The following is a 22,957-nucleotide window of genomic DNA, read 5'->3' as shown; positions in this document are numbered from 1 at the left end:
GTGAACTCAGAAAGCCTCGTCTCTCTCCCCTCTTTAACATTCCTCTGCAGAGTGCACCTCCAGCAGATTGGTGCTTAAGTTCAGCTGGCTTCTATCTTTAATAGCACAGCTCTTTGAAGGAAAATAAAAAATCTCTTATGCTGAGTTATATTTCTACAGGCAGACCACAGGTATGACCACAAGTGATCACTTTTTTAGGTTGAACTTTAATGGCCAACCAGTTCTACTGGATGCATACAAGAGAGATGATGACCTTTGATGTCATTCCATGCGTTAATAACAAAATATTTTCTGTAATAAAACAAGCCTTTAGCACCTTTGTGTCTATTTTCAGGGATCCTGTTGGAATATATTTGTTTATATTAAACTTTACTCCACTAAAATGCGTGAAAAAGAAGATGGATGCCACATATGTTCAATATGAAGCCAGAGCCATCACACGGTTAGCTTAGCTTAGTTTAGCAGACTGGAAACAGGCAGAAACTAACTGGATCCATTCAGGGTTGTAATAGTTCATTGCTCAATTTGAATTTCTGGACAAAATGTCATCTGGAACTAACTAAATAATGTTTCTCTTATATTTACCTCCACAGGCTTCCGTGTAAACGAAACCCCCCCAAAAAAAGGAATAAAAAGCCCTCTGTTTACCCATCTTAAAGGAAGTGACCAGAGATGTGCTGAAGGACAAAACAATAGGATCCCCTCATGGTGAAGTGGAGTGATCTCAGTCCTCACCATCACAGTAGTGCTTTATGGAAATCCCCTCTCCAGCTCATCATAGGAGAATGTTCCTGAGGCTCTTAAATGAGTAATATCATCAGGAACAAGAGGGTAAGGGACATCATCACACTCACTTTTTGAATGTTCAAAAAACACTGGAGGATGCTCATGATTTTGGATTGCAGGTTGAACTGGAGAGCAAATATTAAAAAAAAACACATCAGGAGTATGATGATGGTGGATTATTGTCAGTGTAAGGGCTGCTGTCTAAAATGACATGATTGGGCCCCTGAGCCTGAGAGTTGGGGCAATGACAGGTTGTTGCTCTTTTTGTTTTGCTGTGGCTTGACATCATTGAGACACGGATGGCCGAGCATTTCCTAGAGGGGCGGGTGGGAACGCATTATTTTGATAGTGACCCCTCCCCCCCCCCCCTTCCTTTTTGCTCAATCGACAAAAACCTTCCAATTTCTGCCGGAGTGTATTCTTCTGGCCAAGCATGTGGAGGCCGCATTCACAGCCACCGAGTGTTAATAATGTGCCAAACAATTATGTCACAGTCTTTGGCCTGCCATGTGAGAAAGTTAGTCCTCCCTCCCCCCCATGCTGTGTTACAGTATGCAAATGAGGGGAAAAGGCTGAAGTCTGAGAACTAGATAGTGTATGGCATCTGTAAGCTTTTACAAGGGGAGGGGGTGGGATGTGAAGTAGAGCAGTATTCCATGGGAAATAAAGTAGGAAGAAAAGAGGTAACTTTTTCTTTTCTTTTTGTTGTGTTTGGGGGCCTGGAGGGTGCTGGCTGGCGCCCATTGAACTAATGTTTTTTGAAGCTCTCAAGCTACAGACTGGAATCCATGTCAGCAATGTCGTTTTTTAACCTCACACATTTGTGTGTGGTGGCCCTCAAAAATAGCTCGGTGGGAATAATACATAATGACAGCCACAGGGAAATCTGTTGGGTGACAAACTCTAGAAACATCACAAGAACGTGCAACTGCAAGGTTTTACTGTGGGAGCTGTGCCCTTTGGCTAGAATGATGTTTCCTGTTTCCACTGGCGAGGACTCTTGTTAAAAAACGCTGAAGTCTGACCAGGGAAAAAAACAGCTTGCTACTTTTACGTTTTTTTTTTTTTTTTACAAAACCAAGTTGATGAAATTGCCTTAACGTGTTACATTGATTTTTTTTTCTCTCTTTCCCACCAACAACCTTCAACTTTCTGCCATAAATTACTGGCGTTATTTACGGTGTCACCAACAAAGGCTTGTGGGAGATTGTAAAAATTGCTGTGGGGTCAAAGCGTCCTCCGTGCTCCATAAATTATGCGTCCGGTGCATGTTTAATCACATGAAGCACAACGCTGGCCAACAAACCCTGGCCTGACCTTCTCATAATTAAAATGCAAAGTAACCTGTTGCCTGTCCGCTGCTGGGATTGGACGTGACGTGCAGTCAGTCAGCCCTGCTGCCTCCTGGTCACTTCTGCCAACCTCTCACACACATTGAGCTGCTGTATCACTGGGCCTGTGGAGTGGCTGCTTATCTGAGGAGGTTTAGATAAGAGTGTATGATCATACAGAGGGAGAGAATCTAATAAAAAATGTAAAGTCAAACTTTCTGAGCTGCACTTGGTAGCCGTAAACACTTGCCCTGTCGAAACAAACCATCACATTGCCTCATTACGTATGTGATTATGTCTGAGTCTCTTAAACAATTGTAAAATAGTCCAAATGTTCCAAAAGGTAAAAGTTACTAAGGTTAATGCAGGGTTAGCGTGTGTGTGTGTGTGTGTGTGTGTGTGTGTGTGTGTGTGTGTGTGTGTGTTTGGGGGAAATAAAATACATTCCATCTATAAAAATAGCGTATCGTTTGCTGTTCTGAAGCCCCATATCTTCAAAATGTCAAGAAGGATGAACAGCTTTGATTTTGGCCAGATGATAACACACTAAAGTCAGCGAATAGGCGGAGGCGTGAGGATTCCACAGAAGCACAGCCTCATGTTTGCTCTCCATATCTGCTTCTCCTCCCCCTGACTGTGCAGACTGTACTACTAAAGGCTACTAGCTTCCCATAGAGGAGCTACCATTAGCCTCAATGTCGAGCCAGGGTTACCAAACCTCTTAACATTCCCAAGTGTCTTCTCAGAAGCATTCAGCATGCGAGAGAGGCCGTCCGCAGCCCGGGTCATTTATATTTTACTACAGGACCCCTTGACCTGGAGAATAAGCTGGCAAAACAAAACAATCACTTTAATAATTGCCGGACAGATGTCTTTTTCCACAGGGAGCGGCAATTAATCTTTGAAATATGCAAGATAAAATGTCAGCTGAAAATAGAAAGTGCGTGCCCTTTTTCTCCCTTGTTCACTGAATCTATAATTCATCTTCAACGTGGCCGCAAAAGACCATTTGCATATGTGTAACCCAGTGTCAGAGAGCAATGAACTGACGACAGCATTTACAGGAAATGCAGCGCTGATACGGACTAAATGTGTCTTTATCTTACAGAATGATGTGTGAGCAAATCTGAACGTTTAAGAAAAACACACACAGATGATTCACACACCATATTACAGGTTCAGAGTTGAGGTTCTCCCCAATATGATGCATTCTGTTACTTGCTTAAAAATGCATATTGTTCAACATTTAGACCAACCCGCTGCATGCCAACACTGGCAGCAACTTTCTGTTTTAATCTCCCCTCTTCCTTGCCACATGCCACACTGTTTTCCTACATGCTCTTCACTTTTTTCGGTTCGATAATTAATTAGTGTGACCAAAAATTAATTAGGGTCTAGTCCAAAGAGCACTTGGTGTGCTTTGCAAAATGAATTCCTGGGATGGAGGTAGAGAGTGGAGGATTAATATTCTGCGCCAGCGTTGCTTTGTAGCCTAAGGTTTTAATGAGAGATGATGGAGTGAGATGTAAATATCAAACGCATAAAAACCTGATGATTGACTTTTCATGGCCACATTTACATACCTGTGATGAAAGGAAAGTACACAATCATTTGACAAAGTTGATCCTTGTACACCTAATGATTGTTCCAAGATTATCGCCGGCTTGCTTACGGCTTCTTCCCTTTGGAGGTGGCAGAGGGGCGGGGGAGCTGTCCTGGGTTCACAGTCCTGGAACGTGCTATACATCCAAATCAGAAGGAGAAACTCAACACCAAGGCCTTAAATTGTAATCAAATTAGTGCATCGGACATATAACTAAGGTATGGTTCCAATACCGATACTTCCCTGCTATTTAATGTGGTAGAAAAAGATTTAGGATGTCCCAAAACATGCAATCAGCTGCAGCATGCCTAAAAATAACCGGATTCCCTATCAAATCCGGTCATAGCTTTAAGTGTGGAAATCAGCATGCTTTTTTGCCGATTCTGACCAACAATCCACATCGCAGCGGAAGTTAGGTCATATGGATGCAGCCTTCAAGTTAAAACAATGGGACGAATATACAGTATAATCAAGAGGCAAGTGTGTCCCAATGTGCCTACTGCATGCAAACAACTTTTTATGATCAGCGGTAGTATATATTGTGGATTAAAAAAAAATCAATAAAAAGGGTATGCGATTTGGAACGCAGGGTAAGTCTGTCTTTAGTACTGATGGCTGCAGTTTGGGTCATTTATATGTGTTACCCATGCCACAAAATAATGAAATTAATCAGGTAAGTCTAGTGTGTGTGTGTGTGTGTGTGTGTGTGTGTGTGTGTGTGTGTGTGTGTGTGTGTGATAAATTCAGTAAGAAGATCCAATCATTTTCTTCTTTTGCAGGTAAGGATAAAACAAGTAAAGCGAAAATGTAAAAATATAAACATGTATACAGGCTCACAGTTTTGTCAAGCACCGTTGTCCTAGGGTCTGACACAGCTCAGGGATTGTTCACTCCACTTAAAGCTTGCTTCCAATAGGCCAGAATCAAACATGAATTTAAACTTGCTTGGCTTGTAGTTTAGCCTTAGCTCAAACACTCGCTTCTACATCTGCCAGTGTCCCTCTCTCACACACACTCACAAGTCAGCACTCCTCTGCTGTGCAGTAAAGGAGCAGTCAGCTGTTTGTTTTGGCTGGCTGTTACAGCACCTCGACCCATATTAAAAAACAAAATTAAACAAAACTCTATCTAACTTGTTTGATTTTTGCAATTCTTAGGTTGTATCCATATGGTTGGAGGCACTTGATTGTTTGTAAATAAATGTAACGTAGTAGTAGTTAGTTTTGGTACAGTATAGTTTGGATCTGGCTTGTGTTTTCACTGCTGACAGTACCCTTACTTGGTAGGTGGGGTATAAGCTTGATGGCAATTGTCCGCGGCAGCTACACAAGTATAGTGACTATCGCACTGAAATGACCATTTTGTCGAAACCAATCAACGGACTGCAGTAAGCAAGCTCCACCCTTTTGGGACCCTTTGGGAATGCTTGGTACCCCAACGAAAGCATGAGCAAAATAGGTACGGTACGGTTCTTTATCCCAACCTTTGATGTGTAAATGCAAATAATTGCATGATGTACAGTACAGTATGGAACAGCACTGCTCAGTGGAAACAAGGCTCAATGGTTAGTTACATATTCAATTTTGGAGATCTTAGAGTCTGGACCAAAGTGTTGGGGAGACATTGGTAGAGCCATACTGCTAGTGTCTCAAGAGTGTATTAAGTCCAAAGACATGCAGATCACATGAATTTAAAAGTATAAATTGCCTGCACATGTGCATATGTGTGTTTAATATGCATTACCCTTGTTATAGACCAGCAAGCTTTCTACTGCTTTTTTCGGCTTTACACCGCAGTACTCTGTTACCTGCACATGATAAGCCTATTTCTATAAAAAAAGGATGGATGGACAGAGAAACTGTAATACTTTTCATTTGTAAGACACAGATAAAGTGGGCAGATCTGGTCTTTGAAGCAAAAAGTAATAGAGCCTGTGCGCCGTGACCTCATCGTCTCCTACTGTAATTGCAATTTGAAGAAAAAACTGGGATGCCTTAACGGTAAGTTTGAAGTGTGAAATTGAAAGACATATTGTGGTGAGTGCTCTATTGTCATCCCTCTGTCGCTTGCTTCCTTCTTCTATTTCTTCTTCTTCTCTGCCAGGCATCACACACACAGTCAGGAGGCAGTTGTCATGGCGATTACTGCATATGCACACCGTTAACCTGTGGAGATAGAAGAGGACTTTTCAAAGCATCACAGACCTTGACTTTAAATTATAAGTGTCTCCGCTCACCCAATAGAATGGCAATAGAAAGTGAAAATCACACCAGCTTTCACAGAGCTCCAGACAGTGGATTGGTTGAGTGGTTCTGAGGTTGGAGGAGTCAAACAGTGTGCTGGAATCAAAGCCTTTCAAAAAGGTAAGATGATGTTATTCTGGTCACCTCACTAAAAGCAACATAGCAACAGGTGGTTTAGAATGACAGCTAATGCCACCATGACAACAACAGGGATCTTCAGTGTACATACACACTGGTGGAGCATTGCATATATAGTTCTTACAGCAGTGTGGCCCACCAAGAATGCCCTAATGAGAGTGGGAAAAGGGCAGTGACTCAAAAACATGATTACACCGAGGGACCATTACAGTATATGGGAACGCGTACTTCTCCCGTCCTCACCTCTCCCTGACCGCTCGACCCCGGGCTCCACAGGCTAACAGTGTACTTGGGTCTAACCCCTCCATGCCTAATGTCTGCCCCACTGACATAAGCCAGAGACTGCCAGAGAGAATCTAATTACAGAGACAATTATGATGGTGACCCAGTTTGACCTGGATGTTGTATTCAAATGGACTCATGTACCTTGAGCTCCGCAGATACATATTGTTAGGACGGAGTGTGAACCCTCTGTCGCTCAGTCTCCGACTCCCCTCATGACAGTACTACTTGCATTCTGCGTGCAATTATCATTGACGTACATGCTTATTTGTTAGCTGAATGTGCCATGGTTTTTTGCTTTTTCCGTTTAATTAATTCAACGTGATTCATATCATCTAAGCAGGAGGTCTCCATTAGGGCCGGCTGATGATTCAATGTTATGGTGTATGTACTGTTAGCAAAATCATATTGAGATGATAGGATATAATTATGTTACACTATGTAGTTTGCCTACTCATTATTAAGTAACACAATTACTTACTAAAATGGTTATTTAACCAGTCATTCATTTCATTTTCCGTTATTTAACCTTTAAAGACCAAAGAGTCTTGAAAAAGCACAAGGTGGCTACATTTGTGTGGGCGTTATTTCAAATGAAACAACAGGTTCTGAGTCAGTATTTCACAGCTATGGAAAATGATTATACCGGCAATCAAGAAGGGCCCATGTGAAATACATGACATCATGACAAAACTAGCAGACATGTGTGCATGTACGTGTTTTAATGACCAGTGCCTTGCTAGATGACCATGACCTGATTTTGATTGGATCGCCCAGCCTCATGCCATTCACAGTGTTTTTACTAGATAAAGTAAGGGGTTCTATAAGTCTTCATGGAAGACAACTGTCCAACTTCTTTAGCTAAATGAACCCATCCAACCCATATACAAACCCATTGGGATACCTACAGATACATTGTCACAAGTTTGTCTTAGTTGAAAGAAGAACTGATTAGGTATGTTAAACCTCAGTGGGTGGGCCCGACCAACCCAACAACTGGATTACCAAAAGAGGAGAAGTGGCCAACTGCCCCAGGCCCTCAGGGGCCCCTAAGGAATTCAGGGGCCCCTAAGGCCTCATGTCTGCCAGCCTGGTAACAAGGTCCACCTCAACCCCAGCATCCACCTGTAGGCCCCAGACTCCCTGCATTGCTGAGATTCCACCTAGGAGTGACATGGTTGCAAGCCTATACACCAATAGGGGGCCAACCTCTAGCCGGTTAATCCGACCATGCATACCGTTTTTTTTTTTTTAACAAAAAATGAGCATACCCCACAATGAAGTAGTTCATTATGTAAAATATTTGTATTGGTCAAAATCTAATTCCTCCACTAATAGCTTGAAGTCCTCCTTGGTACTTTGCATAGCACTCAGAAGTGTTTGCTGGGTCACCGTGAGTTGTCAGCTGGCAGAGGTGTTCTGGTAAGCCTCTAGCTGGATGCTGCTGCTACAGTGTGTCACCCTCAAATCTCTGTCGGAGCTGCTGCCGCTTTCCGAGCGAGTCGGGTTTTCTCCAAGGTATTGCATTTCAATTTTCAAAAGAAGAATGTTTGTTGAAAGACAAACAGTGAGCCATAAGCTTTTCATAGATATTTCTGGGGCATAACCACAAAGCAAAACAACAGAAGAAAAAAACAACATCTAATCTGGCAAGCGTTGTTGTGGGCAATGTTCTTAGATCCTCTCTCATTTCTTCTGCTAATTGCGACATGGTAATTAGGCGTAGAATCTAATTTAGTATGGGGCTTCATTTAGGGAAATATGCATTATTTAAGGGGGGAATCCAAGAAGGAGGAGGAGCAGCAGTTCTATTAGGGTAGAGGAATTACAAATGTACTAATGAGACTTGTGCTTTTTATAATAGTGAATAAAGAGGAATGACAACGTAGGAGGGATATATAGCAGTGATGGGGACGGTCATGATGGGGATGATGGCACAGGTTCTTGGTACTGGCAGACCAGGAACACCAAAGAGGGTCATTGACCTCTGATTTCACTCCTATTTCCCCTACAAGCCAAGTCCTAATAGACTCCATTAACAGAAAGAGAGGGGAGAGAGAGAGAGAGACAGAGGGAGAGAGAGAGAAAGCCCTGACGCTGGGGCTTTCAGAGTAAAGTCTGCATATGTGATGACTTGCAGTCTGGCTGGCTGAATGAACCAGGCTCAGAGCCTGATAACCTCCTCTTTCCTTATTATTATCCCTCATTTAACTCACTGTGTGCCTCCATCACAGTCCATTTTCGCGTGTGCATGTATTTGTGTGTGTGTGTGTGTGTGTGTGTGTGTGTGTGTGTGTGTGTGTGTGTGTGTGTGTGTGTGTGTGTGTGTGTGTGTGCGTGTCTGACGAGGCAATCTCTCACTCCTGCAGCACGTCTGTTATTTCACAGCAATTTTGGATAATGATTTATTTTACCATCCACAATTGGAAGGTCTTCCGCTTGAAAGGGAATGATAAAACAGTAATCCCCTTGCAATTACGTAGTGAGCGCTAGAGCCATTCATTGAGATTCCACTGATACAACTCACGTGGACACAGGACAGCTTTGAAATGATTGTGCCACCAGCTCAGTATATCTCGGGAAAAAATAAAATACAATGTACACGTCAATACTTGAATTTTGTTCTGAATTGTAACACAAATAAAGAAGAAGAAAGAAATAGTAATACGGCCTCTTAGCATTTCAGTGGATGCTAGTTGGTGCATTTTCCTGACACATTTGCATTTAATCAAATTATCACAAGCCTTTGAAGCCCTTTGGAGTCTGGGATCCAGACTGGGGCAGTATGCCTGGTACTTAATTCAGCCCTGCTGTCAGCAGTGGAGGGAGTACTCGGAGGTTTTACTCTTGTAAAAGTGGCAATTCAACAATTTATCTCCTGCATTCGTTAAAGTATAGCAGTAAAAGAAGAACTCCTGCAGAGAAATAGCCCCCGTGACTGATGTATCCCTATACATGACAATATTAGATAGTTAATAAGAGAACATCAGTGTGTAAGAAGCATTTTATTGTTCCTTCTTTGGTAGTCAATCTGAATCCGTTGTGGGAATGACGAACTGCGCCACCACCAATAAAAGATACCGTAGAGATGTTATTACTGAATGTAAATACATTGAACGGCTATCGCAGACAGAGCACCAGCACCATAAAGAGGATCTTAAGGAGTATTACTTCAAATAAAAGTGCATAAAATGGCCCGCGACTAATTTATTAGTATATAAGATGTCATGAGATTAATTCTGAATGATGCATCAGTGCATAAATAGCATTTCGCTGCTGTAGCTGGTCAAATTGCAGGAAGTTGTACATCTATATACAGTCAGAGTTCAGCAGTTTAGGCCAGTGGTTCCAAGATAAAATGAGACTGGGATGATTCATTGGGAATAAATAAATGAATTGTGTGACACAAATCTGTATGAATTTTTCAAACTTTTTTCCTTTTCTGAAACAATGGATTATCTTATCTGTTTTTGGGTTGTAGGAAAATGAGAACATTTAGAGGGGACAGAAAAGTCTTTTTTTACAAGCTTATTATATGTTTTCTAGAGTATAGGTTTAAAGTAACATAACATCTATAAAGTTGATGTATTTTGTTCCACCACTGCCTAGCCATTACTACTACTCCATCTACTCAAGGCGTTAAATTGACATGGGTTACAACCCTACACCTAACACACTCCCTGATATGTTATGATGAGATATGTAAAGTGATGCACTTTTTCCCATGATCCTTTGGGGGTTTTGGGGTTCTGGAATAAAATGTCAACGTGGGGAAAGCGTATATGGATGTTGTGCAGAGTCTGGACTCATGTGCCTTACTGCCACAGTTAGGAGAACACTTCATCCATGATGGTCTGCTTGACAAGAGGATGGTCTTATATGGAGAGGAGGTGAGTCAGCTGAGGGGGAAACAAGTCTCAGCCCCTAAGTTCTTTGTTGTGGTTGCCGCGTACAGGTGGAGTGAATGGTTTGGCTTCTGTGCTGATTGCGTGTCTATGTGGACATGTATAATGCATCATAGGTAGATTTTGAAGTCGAGGAATCAAGTGGGGCAGCAGTTTTGGGAGATCAAGGGAGCTGCAGCATTTGAGGCAAAAACAACACTCTTAAAGCTGGGAGGATCTCCAAAGCAGGCCTAATTACCAACTGCAGGCAAAGCATCATTTATAAACCACAGAGCTTTTACTGGAAATCAGAGGCGCTAATAAGTTGCCTGCCCATTCTAGGTCACCACAACGAGCGGAGAACAAGAACGCTGTCATTATCTCTTTTCTTTCTTATTTTCTTGTTAGTTTGTAACCTAAACCAGGCTCTTTGGTTTATCCACTGCTGTTTTTGAATCATTATCTGTGTCAAGTAGAGTAATTATCTAACAAATGTATAAAAGCGGCTCTCTAATTAAATGCCATGGGCTGTAAGAGATGGAGATAAATTATTTATGCTGCTTTGATGAGAGCTGGCTAGCTCTGAGGAGTGAGCGAGTCAGTCGCTCTCTCAGAATTAAAAACCCACTGCAGCGAGATCTTTAACAAAAACTTTTCCAGGGGGCATTAAGAGAAAGAAAGAAAAAAAAGAGTTTGTTTGCCAGTGAAAGAGGGGTGCGTCAGGTTCCTGTGTAAAGCAACCAGTGTTTGCCATCCTAAGATCTCATTGATTCAGAGGAGGAGGGAGATATTTTCATGCCGGTGTTTACAACTCAGGAAGAGGTGAGGCCCTTCAGCACAAAGAATTTGAAGTGTTTGTCTAACGTAACTGTTTCCGGTTCATTTTTCTTTAAGTGAGGAATTCCAAATGTCAGATAACTAGGCCCTGTGCTGACACCCTGCCCCTAATCTAATTGTGTTCATACTACCAGAGGCGAGGCCGCAGCTGAAACCATCCAGCCATTCATCCTCGACGAACCCCCCCCCCCCCAAAAAGAAAAACTCCCGCGGGGCAAACAAAAAGCTTTCACAATAATGAAGCACAACTGAGGAGAATCAACAACCCAGACAAAGGAAGCCAGCCAAAAGTCAGATAAGAATTTCTTATTATTCCAATAAAAAATACATTCATACAGAAATATAACAATTTTGCAAAACAATTTCAAATAAAAATTTCATAAAGCATAAACATAACAATTTTACAAAAGTTTTTTTTTTCTTCTTTTTTTTTTTTTACAAATATTCAGTTGAGAACAAAGAGCTGTGTGTGTGTGTGTGTGTGTGTGTGTACGAGTGTGTGTGACAGAAAAGTTGGGGTAGTGGTGGTGGGATGAGAGAAAAAATGACAAAGAGCGTAAAAGATGCGAGCAAACATGGGGGCTTAATCAAGGCTCAATTACCACTCGAACATTATTGGCTGCTGTTCTCGCAAGAATGGATGTTCCCCTGTCCAATGCCCGCCAAAAGGCATCGCCAGCAATTCCCCCAAAATCTATCGCAGCAAGCAGTTTCAAGTTTGTACTCATCTCGTCCCTTTCACTCCTCTGATCTGAAATCCATAAGTCGTGGCACGCCATCGCGCCAACTTGCTTGCAACATCCAATTTCCTGATCTGGAGTGCGGCGACACCGATCAAATCACCTTATCCTCAAATAATGATCCCTATATTATGATGGTCTGCACCTTTTGTATTCCCTGTCGCACTCCACCACTAAAAGCTTCACCAACACAAATTCCCCTTTAAGGAGGAATAGGGGAGGGGGAGGGAAGCAATAGGAAATTTCCATGTGCACCGTCAATGCTCCATGTGTATCTCATCGCTGTGTCTTTCATAATACTGTTGCAGCTTGGTTAAAACAACGCTCCCCCAGACAGGTCAATAACCCAACCTACACAGTCAGCAGTCTGTGACAGATTCCATGCCAACAAAGCCTTTAGCAATTCATTACGGAGAGGCAGTACAAGGCGAGGCCTGTCCGACTGCAGCCTGTTAATTACAATAAATCTTTAGCTTTTTCTTCAGTCCCACTTGCAGGGATGGAGGGGGGTGGGGTGGGAGGGGACAGGGTGGGTGGTGGTGACATTGGCGTGGAGGGATACAAGGGAAAGTAAAACAAAAGTGCAGCAAAACCTATTTTTTCCTCTGGTTGTTTCGTATCTTGTGCGATGGACTTACTAGTACTAGTACTAGTTACGAGTACATACTACACAGTAGTTAACGTCTTTAATAAATGAATTTAAGTGCTCTAAAACATGCACAGAATTGGTCTCGTTTACGTGTCACAGCTTAATTGAATGCGATATATACATCAGCTGTCATTAAAACAAAAAAGGTGCCGGTTCGTTCTGTAATTGAGCCTTGATCGAGCTTGACGAAATCACCCATACGACAAACGTGACTTCCCAAAGGGGGGTGGAGGTGGTGAACAAAACCGCCGCTACCACAGGGGCTAAGTCACTTGCATAAGGCACCATTAAGGTCAACAGTGCATTACTAGAATAAAAAAAGGAAAAGTACAAAAATCAAAAGTACTCCTCAAGGCATAGGATGAATCAAAGAGAACATTAGTAAGCAGTGGTGAAGTCTCCAGCCCGATGAGGAACCAGAATGGAAGATAACGGGATGAGGTTGTAAAACTAAAACGAGTAGGAAATCATCAAGGCTTTATGTACAATATTGTAACATTTAACCGTTTGCACTTCTTAGCTGCACCTTTATTGACACTACTTGCAGTCCTGATTACAGTGGAAACATGAAATGAACAAACCCTAGGAACCATGCAACACCTGTCTATGATACTGAAGTTATAGTATAGTTGTGTTTATACCTCTAAGCACACAGCTTATACAATTGGACTACAAAGGAGTAGCTTTGTAGGTTTGTAAAAAATATAATAAACCAGGCTACATAACACATTGCACATTTAGTAGCTGCACCAAAAAACACCAAAAAAAGCTCCTGCCATACAGTGACCAAGAGGGGGGGGGTTTGGGAGAGAGCTTTGGTCCCTGGGTCAATGACCAGCAGAAATTGGAACGCATCCACCTTCTCACTCTGGTCTAAACCCAAGGCCTCATAAGCTTTAGGAGAACCGCTCCCCCCCCCCACCCCCTCCAAGTCTGGGTGCCAGACAGACGGGTAAGAATTAGCATCCTGACCTATCCTTACACTGACACCGGGGGAAACACAAATGGAATGTTTCCCCCCAGAAACTCATTCAGTCAAACAGCAACATTGGTACCAGCCCCACACCATCCATCCATCTGCCCTCCAAAGCATCTTCTGTTGTCCCAATGGAGGTGGGGGCTGGTCTGCCAACATCAGACATTCACAGTGCACACATGCTCACCTCAGACAGTTTTTTTTGTAAAGTACCAGTGTATCTGCTGTCCGGGAGATGTCCCCCCCCCCCAAAAAAAAAAAAAAAAAACCCATCATGCACCATACACACTAATCATTCAACCTCTTTTTGTTAGAGTCTTTTTAACTTTTTTTTTTTGTCTTTTTTTGTTTTTTCTTGTTGTGTGTATGCATTGCAAGTCCTTCCTCAAATCAAAAGGATTTTTTTCTTCCTCCTCGTCCATGATGTTGTCCTCTTGTTGCAACAGACAACCTTCAGAGCGCCCTTTCTCCAGAAGAAGAGAGGTCCCGGAGGCACTGGGTTTTTCAGTATGGTGCAAAACAGCATGCTTTGGCTGGAACACACTCCCGCCCACTCTGCCCTGGGACAAGTTCAACCAAGAGACAGGGTCGGGAGATGGGCATTTGTTTTTGTTCAGTTTTTTTTTCATTCTTCCTCTTTAAACTGTCCCCTTTGCTTGCGTAGCTGGGTCGGCGCTCGGCCAGCTCTAGACGTGTCTCTTCATGTGAAGAGCCAGATGGTCAGACCTGGAGAAACACCTGTGGACAGAGGAGAGGGAAGTTAATCACAAGGGAAAATAAGGACTATAGGTAATTTATAGTTTCATCACGATATGATATCAGATTAGTGGATATATCGATTTATATCGATGTATCGTTGCACCCCTAGTGATTAAGACATGTTTTATAGGAAGCTTTGACCTGCAATGATTTTAAATATTAAAGCTTCAAAAGATAAGAGCCAGCAAATTCCTACTGAGAAGAGGCTGATTAACTCCCAATGACCTCTTCCTCAATCATTTTCAGTAAAGCAGACTAGTAACTTGCTATACACAAATATTCTCCATTTTCCATATTCTACTTTTTATCTGATCAAAATCCATCAGTGCTGTCCATCTTTAAATGCGCGAGTCATTATCTTGTCAATGCAACTGATGTTGATCACATCCAGATACATTGTGACATAGTCCACGGTATGGGCCTGTGTGAAAGGAACAGAGGCTTATGAAAAGCAGACTGTAATGGCTTTGGGCTTACCTGTCACAGTGACTGCATTTAAATGGCTTTGCCCCAGTGTGCTTCCTGAAGTGTCTGGTCAACTCGTCGCTCCGTGCAAAACGCCACTCGCAGCCCTCCCACGAACACCTGTAAGGTTTCTCACCTGCAAGAACAAACAAGGGACACCATGAATCAGGAGCTCAAACTAGGACATACATAATACAACGGGATTGCAGTGTGTTCCTACGCGGGCTGCCCATTGGTTCAGCTCTGCCCCTGTTGTTGTCATTTAAATATGTTCGAATCAATCACCCCCAGGGATGGGGCAGGGGGGGGGGGTGCTAGGTCAGAAGACAAAGGTGCCGACAAGCCATTCCAGACCCAGATTCCACAAAACCTGCTGGACCGCTAGCTGGATTCTGATGCAACCCTCAAACCTACCAGGAATGCTACTAGCAATGCTGTGTGGCTGGATACGTGCAGAATGTCATTTGACAAAACAATGTATTAAAAAAAGAGCCACACGTGCAATTTCACGCTGCTAATGAAAAAGAAGGAAGGCTCAAATGACCATTCAAAGCCCCCTCAAACTCGGTGCCCCTTGGCTCCCCGCCCATTCACCCCTTTCCCATGGTGAAACTCAATCTGTTTTGAAGTCCTTTTATCTCCCAAGTGAAACCCCTCCCCCCCACACACACACACACACACACTCTCTCTCTCTGTTGCTCGCCCACTCACTGGCTCAGTCAGTCACATTCCAGATAGATTAGGTCACAGTTTAGGTATTCAGCCATGTGGAGCTAATACTCACAGCACTGCAGCTGAGGACATCATGCAGTTTGTTTGGACCTTTAATTACATTACACAATGGCTGGACCATGCCATTAGACCAAAAAAAAAACAGTGGAAGACTTCCGCAGCTCACTCTCTAGAACTGAGATTTTTCTTTAAGTCTGAATGAGTTGCTTTGGGTTGGAAACATCAGTGAAGAAGACCCTTTTAGAGTTCCATGTCCAACCCTCAGTTCACACACACACACACACACACACACACACACACACACACACACACACACACACACACACACACACACACACACACACACACACACACACACACACACACACACACACACACACACACACACACACACACACACACACACACACACACACACACACACACACACTCCTTACACTAACCCTAACTCATACATGAACCTTGAAACCTAGTCTTAACTTTCAAACAGCCCTTTAAAGGCCTGTCCCAAAGTGAGAACTGGCCAAATTGTCTCTAAAGATCTGAAACTCAAATTGGTTCTCACAACAAATAGTTGTTCAAGTTCCCGTACACACACACACACACCCCAACTGGTCATGATGACATAGGGAGGCTCACACTCTGACATGTGTTGCTACTGTATCTCACCTGTATGAGTGCGCTGGTGTGCTTTTAGGTGGGAGCTCTTTGTGTAAACCTTGCGACAGCCGTTGAAGTTACACCTGTGTATCCGCCGCCGGCCGTCCGGAGACGCGTCCCCGCACGTGAGTCCCGTCTTGTCCTGCGTGCCCTTTGCCAGCCCGCCTCCACACTTGCCAATTTTGCCCACCGGCAAGTGCAGCTCGGCGTGCGCTGCCACCCAGCCGTTGGTGCCGATGCCGGGCTCCGAGTGGGCCTCCGGAGAGGACGGGGGAGTGCTAATGACCGAGGGGCTAAAAGGTCCAGAAGAGCCCACCAGGACCGAGCCCAGCGGGTTGGAGGTAAAGCTGTGTGTGGGTGAGAGCTCAGAGGAACTGTCCGAAGCCTCGCTGCTGGCGTCTGAGCTCACACTGTTGCTGTCCAAGATGATTTGACTGTCCTGATTGTCCTCGTCCAGGGCCGCAGACGGCAGCTTGGGGTCACAGTCCCCGGCCTTGGTCCCGCACGCCAAGATCAGCTTGCCCCACAGGTCCTCCTGCACCTCGAACTTCAGCTCCGACGTGGACACGTAGGGCTCGCTCTGCAGGTAGCGCTCCAACTCCAAGCACGTCTGGTGAGAGCGAGAGAAAACAAAACAAAGGTTAGGATAAATGAATTGGAACAGCACAGGAAGGAAGAGGTTCCTTAACAATCCCATTCTTCTGTGTGTAGGGGAAGCCTTTTAAATGATGCATGTGCACACACACCCCCAGACCGCTTCACATGCTGTAATCTTTGTTTAATTCTTACAGCAGGCAGCAGGAAATGGCAGCTATTCCAGTGCACATGAGTCTGTGGTGCATACCAGGCTCATGGTTTCACACATGTTCAATGGTGTAATGATAAGTTGACTCATCAGTTAATATCTCTAAGGTAAATAAAACATCTTGTGGTTTTGGTTTGTTGCTCGGATACAATAAGCTATTGAAGTATGTCACCGTGTGGCCTGGGAAGCTGTGATGGGACTCTTCTCCTCACTGTGTCTATGTTTCATAAACATGATGGATTAAACTGTGATATATTGCCAGATGAATGGATAATGGATGGGACCATACTTCCAGCACTGGGAGACACATCCTGCACATAGGATCCTGCACTGTCTGCCATGAGTCATGATTGACTGATGATCATGGGGCTGACTTGGCTCAACTCAACCTGCCTGCCGTACTCAAACAAACACGTTGTGCATGCAGCAGCCTCCTCACACTCATGTGATGCGTTCAGGCCCGAGGTGTTTGGACTGACAACTCTTGCGCACCACCTTAGAGAGCCCGCAGCCCTACACTTAAATGTGCACTGTCATTTCAGCACGCCAATGACTCACTGAACAAATTGAATGGCCATTTAAGGAAGCCGCTCAACCCCCCTCCCCCCCCCCCCCCCCTTAACTTCCCTCCTCCTTCCTTTCCTCATGTGTACCTCTGACATGCAATCACACATCCTTCCTCTGTAGTGTAGTCCACTCAAGAATCCCCCCGCCCCCCCCCCCCCCACCCAAAACAGGCCGTAAAAAGATACTCTTGGCTCCAATTTGACTTGAGAGGAGGCCATTAAAAGTTGAAAAGCAAAGGCTCCTCGACAGATAGGACTGATGTGGGATAAACATTTCCGCTGGGCTTCAGCCACACGCGCACACACACACACAGTGCCAGTGTCTACTCATGCGAGCAGGGGAATTTGGCCATGGCTGACATTTGATAGTGTAATGTTGTAAGGCCATTCAAATCTAAGCAGGATGCAAATAGATTGGGTTTTAATGAGAAATACATGTAGTAGGCCTAAGAGATATTGTTTAAAATCTGCTTGAACGATTGGATCACAATATGGGTTGTGAAAGTGTGACAAAACTGAATCATCTTCAAATAGAAAAAAACAAAACACACACACACACACTAGGCTATATCCTTCTGATCTATGGTGCCACTCGCTGCATTTGATTTTCTGACTCAACTGCTGACTGATTTGAAATTCTACTTCCTCCTCGTGCATTGGCTGGGACACGAGTGAAACTAGCAGTTCTCGTGCCCTGAAGCCATCCGCTTAAAAACAGAATAATCTTGATTTAAAACCATGTCGCCTATACAGCAGCACAGTGAAAGCACGCTGCTGCTGCTTCTTCTTGACTTTACTCGCTCCCCCCTTTCATCTGGACGCAGCGAAGCCACGACTCCAGCTGTCAGACTGTCACGCTGAGCCACTTTGGAATGCCAGAATTAAACAACAACTTCATAATGTAGCCTAACCGAACTGTCAGATCGCAGGGTGAATGGGCCATGGAATGGACGGGCGACGTTTGAAACACCGGGCACCTGCGACTAGAACAATCACCTAGACAGGATTTGCTTAAAGAAAAAAAAAAAAAAAAAAACTTGTCGAGCGCACTGCACTCTGCGCCGCGGCGGAGTCTGCTCAGTCACAGAGCGGCGTGCTCGGTTCGCTTTCAAACAGACTGTTAAGTAGACTAGGAATTGATGATGGTAGACATATTCACCTGCTGCCAGTACTCCTCCAGTGACGGTAAGGCTGAGAAATAGCCCGTGTCGTGAACTATTTGAAGTTCTTGAAAGATGCTGCACATGGGTAGAACATCCATGTTTCGTGTCTGTTTGTTTTCCCAAGTGTGTTTAAAAAAGAAGAATAAACAAACGCTATTTTGGCTTGCACTGCAAAATGTGTGTTCTCTGGTAGGCTAGTAGAAAAAAACCAAACAGCCAGCCAGTGTATAGGAATGAGAGCGGTCCCCAGGCTGCGTTGTTTTGAGCAGCGGTAGCAGACGAAGCGTCCGTCCGTCAGTCCCCCTCCTGCTTCTCTTCTATTCTCTTTTCTTCTCTCTCTCTCTCTCTCGCGTTCAAGGTGTTTGCAAACACTGCAGCGGACTGGATGGGGAAGAACTGCGCTCTGCAAACTTCCCTATTCAAACCTCGGAGCCCTCCCTCTCCCCTCTCTCCCCCCTCCCTCGTCACGGCAGCATTACGCCTCGCTGGCCTCAGCCAATGAGCGGCGAGCGGCGTACGGGTTCGCAAATGATATCACGGCCGGCCAATGGCGACCCGGCCCCGTCTTAATTTGGTTCCTTCTCCGTTTTAATTGGTGCGTTTAACTGCCAGTGGCTCGCCGCTCATTGGCTGGTTATTTATAGCATGTATATAAGCCCGCTGATGTTCTCTCTCTAGTCTGTTCAGTCCGAGACGTGTTTCGCCACAGACAGCGCTTGTGAGCCGAAACAGTTGCATTCTCTTCAGTGGAAAACATCTCTCTCTCTCTCTCTCTCTCTCTCTCTCTCTCTCTCTCTCTCTCTCTCTCTCTCTCTCTCTCTCTCTCTCTCTCTCTCTCTCTGTGTATTTGAGTGTGTGTGGTGTAACTTTGTCACAAAGTAGCACTTGCAAAACTGCTGTTTAAAAGGGGCTGAGTTCACTCTTGCTGTAACCATGGTGAAGTAGTGCCTACTGTGTTGACATCAGCCACTAAAAGTAAATCCACGTCTTGGGACACGGTGACTAATAGACGGCCGGATATCATTGTGTTATTATCAGAGCGCATGCGAGTTTAGAAGAAACAGAAGTCCTCACTTCTCCTCTCCAACTGAGTCAGGCTAATAGGAGACTTCTGCTTTATCACACTGACAGGCACTAGATAAAAGTTGCACTGTCTTAAGCAGAGATTCGCAAAGTGCAGCTTGTCATTAGTTTGGCCTATACGAAAAAATAAGTTTTTTTTTCTCCACTTAATTTGTAGGCTACTTTAAATAAAATAAGATGTAACCCAATTAATATTTCAAAGTATACCCAAAGTTAAAGCACTTTTTTTGTTACGTCCCTCTTTAGTTATCATGATAGGCCTGCATGGAAACCCTCCCACATACTGTATTTCATAGCACCAAATTGTTCCTAAACACATTTGACACCAGAATAACCAATCCACATGTGGCATTCTGGCTTCACACAGAGTTCCAACCTTTTAGACATGAATGCTAGACAAGAGTTATATGCAGCAGTGCAAAAACACAGTAATAACTCCTTCTGAAATGGAATGCATGAGCCGACACAATTGACTGTTACCACTGCAGTCTTTCATAAAAATAATGAATTACACGTTATCAATACATTCTTTGTACGTCTGTCCAAAGACTTACATTTTTTATATTATTTGACAAGGGGCTTTGTTAACAAGCCATTTACTCCATCATCCCTGATATTCAAATTCATAACTCCTCATTCTGTAAATTATGCGACCCATCTGTTACTCTAAATTCTATTCAACGTTTATTTCAAATGTTGTGGAGAGGACACAGTTGGGTTTTTAAGCAGTTTCTAATAATTTGTTTTCAAATCTGATGATACTCGATATAGATGCTGGACTATTTTCTAGAGTTTGTTCAGGTGGAGTTGTACCCAGAATACAGTGTGGCTTTTGACCACAGTTTCACCATCGGTCTGACATAAGCGTTGTGCTAAATGTTGTGTGTATTTTTAGGCTTAAAGAGGGCAGAGTGTCCACTGTTTCACGGCAAAACAGAACAAAGTCAGAAGAACAACTTTTAATTGTTCCTTTAAATACCGTTACAGGGGATTTTTGGAACCACTGCCTAAAATCATAACAATAAGTTGTGTTGACTTAAGCTATTTAACTTAAATAATTGGAAAATAAAGGCAAATGCAACCAAAAGTCAGTCTTACATTATACTTTCACATTTAAAAACGTGTACACAACAGCTAAATGATAGCCTCCATAACTCCAGCATTGTCCCCTGATACCCAGCTGTACTCCCTCATGAATGACTCCCCATTCCAGGAGCATTCCATCACATATTTGGCCATGGCGCAATACGTCACCCCGCACTTATTCTTATCATTTCCTCTGTACAGAAGCAGCGTGCCACAGAGGCATCCCTTCCTGCCACTATATTGCATAAGTTCACAGCGCATAATGTCGCAGCACACAACCTGGCACGCCAGCGCCCCGATGAGATAAACACCATCTCCACACAGGAGCCGCATTGTCTTTCAGAGTGGCAGTATTTTCTGATGCCGGGCCGGGCAGACAACTGAGTGTCCTTTGTGCCGCTCTCAGCTGTGAGGCCGTGTTTGTCGCCCCCATAGCATCTGATTTAGTCATATGGTGGAGGGGATGCCTTGTGAAGCCCGGAGCTGGCCTCGGTAGTCCTGAAAAAGGAATTCCACTTCTTTTTGTTACTAATGGGGCTATTCATTATGTCCCCTCAGGACTCAGTGGACACTTTGCTTTGAAGAGTCAAAGACTCTCCTGGTCCATGTCAGTTTACAGGAGGTGCTAAAACCTCTTTTGTAAGCACGTAAAATGCAACACAATGCAAGGTTTATGTTCTCACAATGATATGCCAACTCGTTATCCCTGCATTTCCAAAGTTGCCATGGCTGACGCTGTACGTGTTTGATAAATAACAGAGTGCACGGCCGGGTCCCGCTGGAGCATTAGCGGGGCAGCTCTGCAGTAATCACTTCCTTCAGAAGGCCTCTCTTGGACCAGGCATTTAGAGAATGTGCGGGGTCCTGCATGGCAGCTTTTATCTTGGGAGAGGCAAGGTCCCCATGCTTCATCATCGTTATGTAATCCCGGCACCGGCCAGTAGCCACAGGAAAGAGCAATTACAGGATGACCCATTTTAATGCATCACTGTCAACCCAATTAGTGAGTTGTTCTAAGGGGTTTTTCTGGGCAACCTGGGGGCACTTAGGACCCGCTCTCGTATGGTTTCCCATAATGTGCATATAGGGAAATGGATCATAGTCTATGGTCGGTCTCCAGTGTTACAAAGTAATCCCCTATGGACATAACGTGGGAATTTAAACTGAAATGATTAGCTGACTCATCATCAATCAGAAAATGAACTGTCAAGTATTTTGTTAATCATTTATTCATTGCGATCATTTTACTGTTTCCCACTCACTTTCTTCTTACATTTCATAGACCAATCGATTCAATAAAAAAACATGCAATCTGCAAAGTAATCAGTAATCAAAGAAATAGTGGCAACAGGAACAGTTTTTGCCCAAATCAAATATACTGATGGGATTAATAATAATAATTATTGTTGGACCTTAAATAATACATGTTCTTAGTTTTAAAGTGGGACTGTCTAACTTTTAAAAGAAGATATACAGTAAGTATTTCGTCAGTATTTCACTTTGAACAGCACAGGTTCTTGTGAGAGGCGGATTTGACAGAAACAGTGCTCAAAATCGAAGCAGCAGAAGGCAATATTTCCTGGCTTTCAATCCCTGTTATTGATCATGCCCTCAAAACACTGGATCCTACATTTCCCATCATGAAACTCTTATTGAGCCCTACCTGCCTCCTAAATGCCTCCTACCTTTAAACCCCTCCCCTTTGTGATGCACAGACTATGTTAAACATGAAAGGCTTTAAGCAGAAGCTGTGTGTTCACATTTTTTGATCACATACTCACAGCAGTAGAACAGGAAGGTCTTAGTTCCAGAGTTGAGGCAAATGTGGTTCATGATGGCACCAATGCAAATGGTGCAAAGCATATGAGTGAATGTGTCGATTTACCTCACTGTCACTGAAATAAAGCACAGGAGAATGTATGGCCCAACAATGTTTAAGCAAACATGACAGAGTTAGAAATCAGCGTTCATTATATCAGTGCTTACTATCACAGGGCCAGTCAGTAATGAGGCCCAGCTCCGTTAATAGAGATGCATTGCCCTCCGCGGGGGCCGCTGAAAATTTGTCCAGGCTTAAATAAAATGAGAATAAAAATAATTGATTGGAAATCAATGCACATACATCATTCACTCTTTTGTTAAAAGGAGAAATGGAAGGGAAGAGTGAGG

General features: G+C 43.7%; 1 protein-coding gene across 1 annotated transcript; it reads right to left on the bottom strand.

Moving 5' to 3' along the window:
• Positions 1-11,383: 11,383 nt before the first annotated feature.
• klf6a (Kruppel like factor 6a) lies at positions 11,384-18,996 on the bottom strand. The gene is made up of 4 exons (XM_080050648.1): positions 18,616-18,996; positions 16,095-16,695; positions 14,706-14,829; positions 11,384-14,207 (listed from the first exon to the last, which is right to left on the bottom strand). Exons 1-4 carry the CDS (start codon positions 18,715-18,717, stop codon positions 14,156-14,158), a joined length of 879 nt encoding a protein of 292 aa, XP_079906774.1. The 5' UTR covers positions 18,718-18,996; the 3' UTR covers positions 11,384-14,155.
• Between the last annotated feature and the right edge of the window lie 3,961 nt (positions 18,997-22,957).

The sequence above is a fragment of the Ammodytes marinus genome, assembly GCF_949987685.1.
Source record: "Ammodytes marinus genome assembly, chromosome: 21".
Lineage (NCBI taxonomy): Eukaryota > Metazoa > Chordata > Actinopteri > Uranoscopiformes > Ammodytidae > Ammodytes > Ammodytes marinus.
The sequence above is the reverse complement of the archived record's forward strand: the minus strand, read 5'-3'. Positions and strand labels throughout refer to the sequence as shown.